The sequence below is a fragment of the Lissotriton helveticus genome, chromosome 1_1 (genome assembly GCF_964261635.1).
Source record: "Lissotriton helveticus chromosome 1_1, aLisHel1.1, whole genome shotgun sequence".
In the NCBI taxonomy this organism is placed as follows: Eukaryota; Metazoa; Chordata; class Amphibia; order Caudata; family Salamandridae; genus Lissotriton; species Lissotriton helveticus.
The window spans coordinates 1,109,672,814-1,109,685,277 of NC_136057.1; the positions used below are offsets into that span (position 1 = coordinate 1,109,672,814).

At 43.2% G+C, this 12,464-nt stretch overlaps 1 protein-coding gene across 3 annotated transcripts in view; it reads left to right on the plus strand.

The window, feature by feature from the left end:
- SCYL2 (SCY1 like pseudokinase 2) overlaps positions 1–12,464 on the plus strand; it is a 366,719-nt gene that overhangs the window by 49,832 nt on the left and 304,423 nt on the right. Inside the window, exon 4 of one of the 3 annotated variants that reach the window (XM_078678675.1) lies at positions 378–522. In XM_078678675.1, coding sequence (XP_078534801.1) covers positions 378–522 — 145 coding nt within the window. Of the gene's footprint in view, positions 1–377; positions 523–10,322; positions 10,456–12,464 lie in introns of those variants that run through there. The other 2 variants (XM_078678685.1, XM_078678690.1) reach the window with 2 other exon arrangements.

Consider the following 12,464-nt stretch of genomic DNA (forward strand, 5'->3'; position numbering starts at 1 on the left):
ATAACCATAAAATTGTGTTAAAATACACATTTGTTGATAAAATTGGTTTTGGATATACATCGTAAAATTTGAATAAATAAAACTCCGGGCTCAAATAAAGTGGTTGATAAGGAATATGTGATACATAACCTTTTTCATAGTATTGCAATATCTAAACAAAAACATTGAAAGGGATAAAACATATTTGTGAATATGGAATTAGGATTAAGATTTGACAGATTGCTGATACTACCAGTTATGCATGCGTGCAGTATATTGCAATGTAAAATCTTTGTGAATCCATTAGGGTCTGAAAAACTTGCAAAAGTGAGCAAATGTTTTATGCAATTTTAAACACTTATTTCTGTATTTTGCAGTAATTTTTATTTTTCTCATAGGGATTGTCTTGCCTTTTGTACAGAGCCCGTTTTTGCTAGTTTAGCTAATGTTCTTGGGAGCTGGGACAATCTTCCATCTCCAGTTCCTTCATCTATTCAGGAGCATAAACTTTATGATGTGGAAACGAAGTATGGACTGTTTCAGGTAATGCGTTCAATATCTTCACACCTGTATTTGCCTACAAGCTCACCCATGTAGATGTATTGTTTTAACATGTAAACACGTATATACATTTGTAAATTAATCCTGGGAAATTAATGTGTGGGTTAAACGTTGGCATTGAACAACTGCACATAGAAAAGGTAGCATCCCAGCCCTATCCCCCTCATAACTGAAGCCACATGAGGTCCTCAGGACACTGATCGCCCCAAAAATGTCCCACACTGCTGAGACAGTGGGTTCTCTTCTTGGGAGTCCAACACAGTTGCTTACTTTTGCATTCAAATCAGAAGTCTCATCAAGTACCTCTGCCTCTAGGAAATGTTCCACCATAGTTTTCATCTCCTCCAACCATATATATAGGGGCATCAAGTATTGTAGCCTGAGAGGTCATTGCAGCACTTTATGAAAGTTCCACTTTATTTTGTAATTATACAGTAGACACTTAGCTTAAAAATGTTTATGCCTTTTAGACTCAGTAGAAGCGCAATAATCCAACTGTACAACATCAGCATTAGTGTGCATTTGCCCTCTATAAAGTTAATTTAATTTAAAAATTTTTGTAAAGACTTTTAACGGTCTTTCATCAATGCTTTGAGAATCATCAGTTCACGTTTCGGCTCAGGTGCAAAGGTGTCGGCAGTCTCAGCATTGTGATCAATGGAATCTTTGGCAACAATTGAGCATGAGATGAAGAAGGAATGTTTTGTCTTGGGCTGTTTTTTTTCAGAGGGATGGTGGTAACAACAGAGTAATGCAGCCACACCTAAAAAGAACCTTCACCAAAAAGTCAGTCACAAGTTTTACAGCTCAGACCTGTCGGCCACATTTGCCCAGGCCCAGCTTCACATGCAGAGGTCAAGGAAAAAGTCTTCAACCAGCGTTAGATATCCTTTCCATCTACTATCAAGATATCCATCTATTTATTTTGAGGACCACACCAGAGTTTTCCCTGGGATGCTGGTAATCTGATTCACATTATAGCAGTAGTGGAACTCTAAACTCTGGACATATATCTCTCACAAATTTATGAAGCTCTTGGGGCCTGCTCCGGATGACACTGTTCTTTCAGAGTTCTGCTGAGGTTGATTCTCTACATTCGATCAAGGTGGTCAGGGACAGGTAGGGAACTCCTTCTCAAGAGATATTGAAAGCAGATGTGGACACTACAGAAAATCACATGGGTGGACCGCCATCTCCTCTTCTTTTCAGCTACTATGAGCCCCACCGCCCGCACTCAAAGCACTAACTTACAGCCCAAAGAAAGGAGCTTTATGGAATCCCACAGAAATAGCATGGCAGGTTCCACTGCAGGCCGTTAATGTATTAACCGTTACAAAGAAGCCAAACCCCTGATGGAGTAAGTCATAAAGCCTGATTTAGAGCTTTTAAGATGGCCTGCTGTCTGTCCGCGTAGCAGAGGTCACTACCTACTCCACCCTGGCCGGACTACCTCCCACCATCTTCAGAGATCTCTGCTAGCCCTCCTTAAACTTCTGTGCCTTCAGAGGAGCCACCACCACAGTGGTTTCTCCGAAAGCAGTTAATGTTTCCTGAGCGGCCCACGTTTCATGCAGCTGTTCAGCAAATTTTTATTTCTCAAAACCAAACTCCCAAAATGGGACTTTGCCAGTGAAAAAACAAATACTAATGACCCTAACAACACAGGAGTTTCTTGCCAGGGTCTGGGAGTCTTTTTTTATTTTTTATTTTTTTATTTCCATGGAGGCTAGACTTTCCCTTGCGGCCTGAACAGAAAAAAAATACATCAGACCATACTCTCTAAATAGAGCGGCGGTTTTATGTATGTGCATTGACAGCCCCATCTCTGTTGGCCTGTTGGTGTCTGGTTTCGGTCAGCAGAGGCACAAATATCAGACACATGACGATTCTCCTCCCTGTAGAGTTGTCAGACCATCGGTTTGATGGATAGGGTGCTCCACTACGTTGTAAGACTACGTTATGTAAGACTAACTCAGTGAGTCAAAGGACTTTTCTCTATCAAGTGGCGCTAATAAAGTCATTGAATTGTACAGCATGGCTCCTGTTAGCACACAGAAAAATACTTTATGGTTCAAGGAAGTACTACAATGGGGTGAGAAGCCATTTTGATCTGGGTGGATCAACGTTATGAGCATATGGACCAAGATACTGGCTATGGTCTTACTGGAAAGTGGTTACTCAAAGCCCCTGGATTATTTCTGTAGAGCAACACAAATTGTGATTTTAGAATCCCATTCCATGAGAATGTAAAATAGTAATTATTTAGAATCAAGTTGTTTTACTTATTTTTTAGATATTCAAAACAAAATACCTCACCTACAACTATCAGCAGGCAGGACCATCATAATGTGCAATAAATCAGAATTCAGTTTACCATCCATTTCTGTAATCTCCCAACACCACCACCTTCCAATAGCATACCATATTGAAAAACGTAATGTTATTCTTGTATAACCACACTGATTTCCACTCATTACCTCAGCACATAGACTAACCTCCGACTTGTTCATAGTAGTTGTGATGCCTCTGATGATATGATTTGCAAGACTCTCAAGTATTTGAGACAGGTATTTTCTCCGAATTCAGATGACAAATAATTCAGGAATGGTATCCTATCATTCTCAATCCCTCCCTTTCTGTGTCCTTGTCAGAACTTCCCACTTGGGATGATACCAATCTCTTCTATTGTTATGTTATGTTAATAAAAGCGTATTAAGCGTACTAACACCGATTGGTTTCCTGGCGCTGGATAACCTTCCTACCCCAGGTAGAAATCAAAGTTTGTGTGGCAGCACATAATGCCATTGCCATTTGTTTCTACCTCCTGTGAGTTTAGCTGGAATGTTTGCGAGACCCGACAAGTTATATACCAGGAATCTGGGGGATGTTGTCTGAGCCATGATATCAGTAGATGGCGGGCCCCGCCTCTTTTTTTGCTTTGTCCCACCTGACTGCCCTGAGTGATCTGAAACGCATAAACAATGACAGGATAAGATAACATGGTTCCTCTGGTTCTATCTTGCTGCCTTGCATGGTTTATTATCACTGGAACCAGTCCCAAAACACATAAAGTGAATTATACTCCCAACACAATATTGACCTCAGAGACTCTGGTCCCACAGTAACATGTCGCTTTTGATCTAACATACCAGTTGTCCTCACAATGGTCAAACCCTAGAATGTACATCATATGGTGGCAGCGGTGACCCTAAAAGCACGCCTGCTGCTATGAAGGACCCAGAAAAACAAAGGACTGCCTTCTTGGACTCAATGGACCTCCTGGACAGTATACTGAAAGCCATAAAGGAATCAACTTCGATACTGGAATCCAAGATATTTGTGATAGCCATAGATGTGGGGCTGCTGAGGACCGATTAAAGAAAAATTTCAGAGCAAGTTGGTGTGGCTGAGGGGGGCATTTTGTTTCTGAAACCAGTTTAGCACAAGTCCGTAAAGACATGTCTGAGTTGCTGGAATTCTGAGCAGAAGCTTGTAAAAGGGAGAGCAATATACACATCGCTGGGCTCCAGGAACATGCGGAGGGCCAAGAAACTTCACTGTTTCTAGAAAACTGATTATTGACAGTGGTTACACCTCCGGATCTCACGAAATTCTTTGAAGTCGAGCTGGTTCATAGGACTCCGATCCCACTACTGCTGCTGGGAGTGCTCCCATTTCTAATAATTGCCAAGCTTCTGCACTACAGACACTATAAAATGATTCGGCAAAGCACCCACTTACTGAACCTTCTTAAAGTAGATAATGCCAATGTCTCTCTGTTCACAGATTTCACTGTAGAAGTGTCCGATCAAAGATGGATATGTCTGTATGTTACAATGAAACTACATGAAGTGCAGCTTCATTACATGTTGTTGTTCCTTGCAGAATTTAATGATATAAAAAGATGTGTGGAGGGCGCAGTACCCCGAAATCAGGGAATTACTTGTTTGAGGCACATGAGCTGCTGAATACGTACTTGTACATAGATCGCCATCTGGTGTTGGGCTTGGATGTTTGCAGTTTGTTGTTGTCTTGGAAGAAGTCTTTGTAGTCACAAGATAGGTGCCTCCTCCATTGGACAATTGGGCATCAACTCCATCCCCAGATAGTTTTTTTTCTGCCATCGGGTTCGGATGTGACTTGCTGCGCTCCGGTTCGGTACCATGTTTCCAAACCTTTTTCGATGCGCAGCCTATCACACTCGACGGTATAGTTTCGTTCACGTGCCTTTCGACGCACTAACTCCCACATCCTCGATTCCGGTCGTCGACGCAGGCGCTGGGCCTATCTGCGCCATTCGGGCCTACGGCTAATGGAAAGGACTCCATTTAAAAAATACCCCCAGTGTGGAGCAAAATTTCCACACAGTGACCAGCACAAGGTCTGCAACCTTTGTCCATCACCAGAACACGAAAAAAAAGGATTGCGAAGCCTGCGCCTCTTTTCGATCCAAGAAAACCATCCATGATTGCCGGGCTCGACGACACGTTATGGCACAAGGGAATGCACAGGTGCCAGAAGACCATTTCGATGAAGGCCCGATGTTGCAGAGGCAGAGGATTTGGAAAAGCTAGAGATCGTCTCTGAAGCTGACGACTCCAAAGACCACATCACTCCAGGGCAATGAGTGAGTACAAATATCCCTGCCCCTCAACCACCCGAAAAACAGAAGGCTTTGGTCAAAACTTCGCCTGAAGGCCTTAGTCGAGACCGAAAGAAAACTTCAGAAGCTCCGCTTCTGGGCCAGGCTCGGAAAATGAAAGAAAAGCCTTCCGGCAGCTCGGGACCGAGCAAGCCGCATATCGGTACCCAGAAAACACCTTTGGTACCGAAATCAGGGATACACATCTCCATTGCGCGCAAAACGGCCTTGGCACAGAACCCTTTGGCACCGAAACACCATAAGGCCTCGGAACCAGAAAAAGTACCAAAAATCTTCAGATCCAAAGAAAAGTTCTGACTCGGCTCCGACTTTGAAGCCAAAGGAGCACAAAGCTCCTCCTATGGCTAAAGAGACCAAATCCAAGCCGCGATCGAACAGAAAAAATCGGCACTGAAAGAAGACCAGCAGGAAGAACTGTTTCGGCCAGATCCGAAAAAACCCATTACATGTGGACTCTAAAACAGGTCATATTGTCAGTCTTCCAACAAAGACCCCGTGTGTTTAATCTCAGACGCGCTGGCCTCAGAAACGGGAGGCACAGCGCACATCATCACTTACGTCTTGTGCCACTTTATCTTCATTTTGATCGTCCTGGAGAACCTATGCCTGCTCCCTCTGACATATATGTCCTCTACAGAGAACCCTGCGGTCCACGAGTTGGCCTTCATTGGGTTCTTGTTCTTCTCCCTCAGCCTCATGATATCTCCCCTGGATGATGAATGGGTTAAACACTGTTAGTTCTGAGCATCATCCTCTGCACCCAAGAACTTAATATGAAAACATCTGGATTGCTGATGTGCAGCGTACTATAAACGTTTGTGAATTGTGAAAAATAGTTTGAATTACAAACTGTGTGCTTCATGTCCTGGATGACAAAGCTTCTGGAATATCCTGTGCTAGGTTTTTACCTTAGAGATGGGGCAAACTCATGGCCACAGAGAGAAAACAGTCTGTCCCCCTATCTGATGCTGTCTGTTCCCATTTAGTACTCTTTCTTTCTTTGTCTACTTCCTTTGCTCCTATCCCCTCTCACCTGAATCTCTCCCCTTGCCTGCGACACTGCCTAGCCCCCTGTCCTTGTGTGCCCTTTGACTAGGCACTCCTTCTCCCCTTGTTGGGGAAAGATCCAATATTTATACTCTGGAGTCTCAGCGAACCCACTGAGTGAGTCCACAGCGCCAAGGGAGCCACTCACAGTAGAGCTATGGTATGGCACCCCTTGCCAAAGCACTCCCTCTCCCCTTTTTGGGGAAGGATCCAGTATGTAGGCCTTGGAGTCTCAGAGACCCCTCTGAGAGAGTCTACTGCGTATAGGGAGCCTCTCGCAACAGAGATGGGAACATTTTACCAGCTTACTGGACTTTGGAGGCAGGTTTTACTCGTCTACCGGTTTGTGTCCCTGTCACCCTCTCCCCCTCCTCTTTCCATGCTGTGTCTCTCACCCTCCCCCCCTCTTTCCCTCCTCCATTCTCTGTCTACTTACCTTGCTCCTACCCCCTACCCTCAATCTCTCTCCTTGCCTGCGTTTTCCCTTACGTATATGTCCTTTTTGTTTGTCTCGACCTTACATGTAACTAGGTTTGCCAAGCTCTTAATAACTGTGTAACCTTTGTAACGATGTAACCTGCAACTATGGTCTGTTGCTCATGTAAAGCGCTCTGATACCTCTGGGGGTTAGCCAGCGCTATATAAAACCTTTAAAAAAGAAGAGGAAATCTGATACCTCACCCACACCTGAGGTACCTGTGAAGAAAAGAGACTTTGCAACTTCACCCATAAGACCCTCTTCTCCTATCCTTCCTACTAAACCTTTGTCTCCTATAAACTCTCCCATACCCTCTCCTAGATTTTCTCCATGTTCACCCTTACCACCACAGGATGAGGATGGTTTAGGGGTTGGGGGTGGACACAATAAGGATCCCTTAGATGACCCTGATGATGACAACACTACCCCACCACAGGATACATGGGACGATTATGATGATCCCACAGATTCTCCAGACCTTCCTGATCCAGGCTCATACCCTTCTAAGTCATCCCCCCAGATGATAGTATAGGATTTAGTCAGCTCATTATTAGAGCTGCACAATATAATGGCGTGGAACTACATTCTGACCCCATGGAAGAAGACTTCCTACTGGACACTTCTGCCCAGTCACAAAAAGCAATACACCCATTGCCAATGCTCAAAGGTGTCATTAAACATACACCATACATATTTAAAGAACCTCTCGGGACCAGGATTCTCAATCCTCAGATTGCTAAAAAATATAAACCTGCCCCAAAAGATCCAGTATACATCAAAAAGCAACTCCTGTTAGATTTGTTAGTAGTGTTCAATGCAAGACAACTTGCAAATACCCTCTAGTGATGCACCACCCCCAGATAAGGAGTCTACACTGCTGGATGCATCAGGTAAACGAGTTGCCTCCCAGGCAGCCAATCACTGGAGGATAGCTAATGCGGAAGCACTACTTGACAGATATGACAGGGCTCACTACAATGAGCTTGAAAATCTTATCCAACACTTTACCTGACCAGTACAAGTCCAAAGCCAGCGATCTGGTCCAGGAGGGCAAATTAATTACAAATGCATCCATCAAATTTGCCCTTGATGCAGCAGACACTGCATCTAGATCTATTAACACTAGTGTCTTACTCCGCAGACATGCACGGTTATGCTTTTCCGGGTTTAAACAGGAAGTGCAAACAACTATTTTAAATCAGCCGTTCGATCAAGAACACCTGTTTGGCCCAGCTGTGGACACAACTCTAGAAAAAATGAAGAAAGACACAGACACTGCAAAATCTATGGGAGCATTACAATTTCAACCCACACAAGGTTCCTTTCCTCGCTCCTTCTATAGGGGCGGATCCAAGAACATTGGCACAGACACTACCTCCTCCTCCTACAAGACTCCTACACAAAAACCCCCCAACAAGGGATATTTAAGGGGGGGTACAAAGGGAATAAAAAAGGGATAGGTCACGATAACAAAAGCCAAACCTCCCCTACTACCAAGCAATGACTTCCTTCTGCTCCCTCCAGACCATTCCACTCCGGTCGGAGGAAGACTATCACAGTTCCTACCGGTCTGGAACTCCATCACTACAGACAGGTGGGTAAGACAAATTATCCAGTATGGTTACTGCCTGGAACTTACAGCAACTCCCCCAACTATACCCCCCAGACAACGTCCAATGTCCAAAGAACAGCTAACGCTCCTCAAACAAGAAGTTCTATCACTTCTCCAAAAGAATGCAATAGATCAAGGCACTGGGGTTTACTCCCTTTACTTTCTCATCCCAAAGAAGGACGGTACACTCAGACCAATACTGGACCTCAGGCAACTCAACCTCTACATACAATCAGATCATTTTTACAAGGTCCCTCTTCAACAGGTCCTCTCACTACTCCAACAGGGCGACCTCCTTGCCACTCTAGACTTCAAGGACGCCAACTTCCATATTCCTATACACCCTGCTCGCAGGAAATATCTAAGATTTTAAGTGGACGGTCAACATTATCAATTCTAGGTACATTTGACGTTACCACAGCACCCAGAGTCTTCACAAAATGTCTGGCAGTAGCAGCTGCCCACTTGTGAAGACAACAAATTCACGTTTTTGCATACCTGGACGACTGGCTAATAAAAGCCAAGTCATACAGTCCGTGTGTGTTCACCACACCTACCGAACAATTCACCTGCTTCACAACTTGGAGTTGACAATAAACCTTAGTCAACTCAACTTGGCAATCTGGCTCCTGAAGTGCTAGAGTTTGGTTACCTTAACCTCCCTCCCGATTGTATGAACATCCTTAAAGAAGCGAGACGCCCTACTACTGGAGCTTGCTATGCAGCCAAATGGAAAAGATTTGCCACTTACTGCAATAACAATAAAATGTACTCCCTTGATGCATCAATCCAAAACATTATTTGCTACTTACTGCATTTACAAAGATGTAATCTAGCATATACATCCATAAGACCACATTGGCCTGCCGTCTCTGCTTACCTATAAAACAGACATTTGTCATTGTTTAGGGTGCCTGCTAACAAAGCGATCATGGAAAGACTTAAAAGGATATTTCCTCCTACAATCATACCCTCTCCAGTGTGGAATTTAAACATTGTCCTTACTAGGCTCATGGGCCCCCCATTTGAACCTTTACTCAAATGCGAACTGCAATTCTTGACCTGGAAAGTAGCACTTCTAGTTGCGATCACCTCTCTCAGGAGAGTAAGTGAGATCCAGGCTTTAACCATACAAGAACCATTCCTACAAATACATCATGACAAGGTGGTTCTCAGAACAAATCCCAAATTCCTTCCCAAAGTAATCTCTGCTTTCCATCTCACTCAATCTGTGGAGCTACTTGTTTTCTTCCCAAAACCAGATTCTGTAGCAGAGAGAGCTCTTCACACACTAGATGTCAAAAGAGCTATACTTTATTACATTGACAGGACTAAACCCTTTAGAAAAACAAACCAACTGTTTATAGCTTTCTCTCCACATCATAAAGAAAACCCCATCTCCAAAGCTGGAATTGCTAGGTGGATAGTCAAATGTATTCAAATATGCTACCAAAAAGCGAAAAGCACATTACCAATTCCCCCTAGAGCGCACTCAATACGCAAACTAGGGGCTTCCATGGCATTCTTAGGGAACATTCCATTAGATGACATTTGTAAGGCAGCAACATGGTCTACAACACACACTTTCACCAAACACTATTGTGTAGACGTGCAGGCAAAGCAACAGGCTTCTGTGGGCCAGGCTGTTCTTAAAACACTTTTTCTAACCACTGCAACAGATACAGGTCACCACTGCTAAGGGAGAGTACTGCTATACAGTCTATGCACATGTATGTATTCTGCAGCTCATATGCCTCTAATGGAAAATGCTACTTACCAGTATGCATCTGTTCTTGGCATTTAGAGCTGCATAATTCATGCGCCCACCTGCCTCGCCGGTGCATCTATCTGTTTCCAGTATTATCCTACTTAGATACATTAAACATGGACATCTTTTCTGTTTCTTACAAACTCCATCACTTCCCTTCATGGCGAAAAACAATCTGGGGATGGAGTCGATGCCCATGCGCACTATCGTCCAAGGGAGGAGTCACCTATCTACAGACTTCTTTCAAGACAACAACAAACTTCAAACATCCAAGCCCAACACCAGATGGCGATCTCTGCACAAGTATGAATTCTGCTGCTCTATATGCCTAGAACAGATGCGTACTGGTAAGTAGCATTTTCCTTTTTTTTACTCCCTAGTGGCTTAATTACCAGCTTCTTGTTGAGAAATGAATCACTAACTCTTGCACAAACTTCTGAATGCTTATGCAAAACCTTATTGAACCATTAGCCTTTGCTTTTCACTCTCGGGTAGGGAAGAGTGACTACTCCAACCCTTTCATGGTGCTTAAAAACATTAACCTTACTTGGCCGTCAGGGGAGTGTAATTGGACGTAATTGAAGATTTCTTTGGAGAAAAAAAGGGCTCGGTAAGCGACAACATTATAGAGTGTGACATGTTTAAGCGAGTCCTGAGGGAGGAATGTATAAAGACGTCTAAAGGCATCAGAGATACTACGATTACATAACTGGGCAGTCTAAAGACAGACTTGAGAAAACTAGACAAAATCCAAGTCTTGGGGTAGAACGGACTAGTAAAAAAGAAATGTGCTAAAACAATGAAGCACCTTTGTTGCAACTAGTTGAACACCTACTCAAATAAGATGCAGACCTGGGGTGACAAGTCTAGGACTTTGCTGGTGATGCTACTGAAAAATGAGTAGGGCAGATCATAATTCATGTGGTTACGTAATGAGACTGGTAAAATATTTCTCTCACAGAGTGAGATTAATTAAGTCTTTCTGTTGTATTTCCAACAGCTTTACACTTCGAAATCAATCCAGAGATCTGTCTGTATAGTTATTGTCCATAGTTAACCTGAATCCATTAATCTAATAAATAGAGGAAAGTGCTTAAACAACCCATAATGGTGGAGTAGATAAGAGAAGCAATGCACATGATGGGTAAAATAATAACAGAGTGACAGACTTCTGGGCTTATTTTCTGTGTCCCAGTTGAGTTGCAAACTGCTGAAACTCTATGATGAAGGTAGGGACAAGCAGTAATTTTAGTTTTACGAAAGCAAGGGAAAGGATCCACTTGAGAAAAGCAGTGTATAAGTCGTTATTCGCTCCTGATTGCTGGCTGTTAAGTCAATAGCAGGATCATACCCAATAGATTACTCCCTATGTTCTCAAAGTTGATCCACCCAGAATAAATTTGCTTTTACCTCATCGTAGTACTTCTTTACAACTTAAAATATTTTTCCATGTGCTAACAGGAGCCCCTCTGGCAGATTCGAGGCTTTGATAGCACTTCTTGGTATAGAAAAGACCTGAGTTGGTCTTATCTATGGACTTTATTAGAGAAAAGGGAGTTCCGTCCCTTGATGATAAGTTGGATTAAATTGCTGTATTTGAACCCGATAGCCTGTAACTGAAGGTGTTCAATGTACTCGAAGGAATGAGAAATGGGTAGGGGCTGGAAACTGGAGTGTCTATTATAGTCTACCCTGTCATAGAGTCCCTGCAGAACACTTAAGGCGGCATGGGACGTCCATGGGTATTGTAATGTCCAGTTTTCATCACATGACATCTCTCTGCGCTGATGACATTCTATTGTATCTCTCAAACCCTGAACCACAGGTCTCACAAGTAAAACAGTTAATGGATCTGGCAACCTTTTAGGACTAAGAGTGAACTGGGAAACATAATTTCTGTTCCCATGCACAACTGAACCCTAGCTAGCTACAACAAAGGTACTCGGCCCATTCCCTTTAAAACCAGCATTCACAACTTTCAAGTACTTAGGGGCTCTGATCTATTACACCGATAAAGATGCTATAGAGGGCAGCATACTTAAACGGTGTATTCAAGAACTCAGTACAATTTTGGATGACACTCCCCCGTCAATGATGGGCTGTGTAGCTTTGTCCAATTTGATGTAACCTAGGCTACAATACTACTTTTATAACATACTTATGCTATTTCCTCATTTGCTATTTAAAGATTTGGTTATGCTTTTAATGATGTTGCTCTGGAAAGTTTGAAGGAGCAGACTTACCTTCAATAAGCTGAGGCTGCCTGCACAAAAGAGTGGGCGAATCCTAACTTTGAATTTTACTGTATTGCTACAGAACTCTAGTTTGTAGGAAGAGGGGCACCCCAATAAAAGGA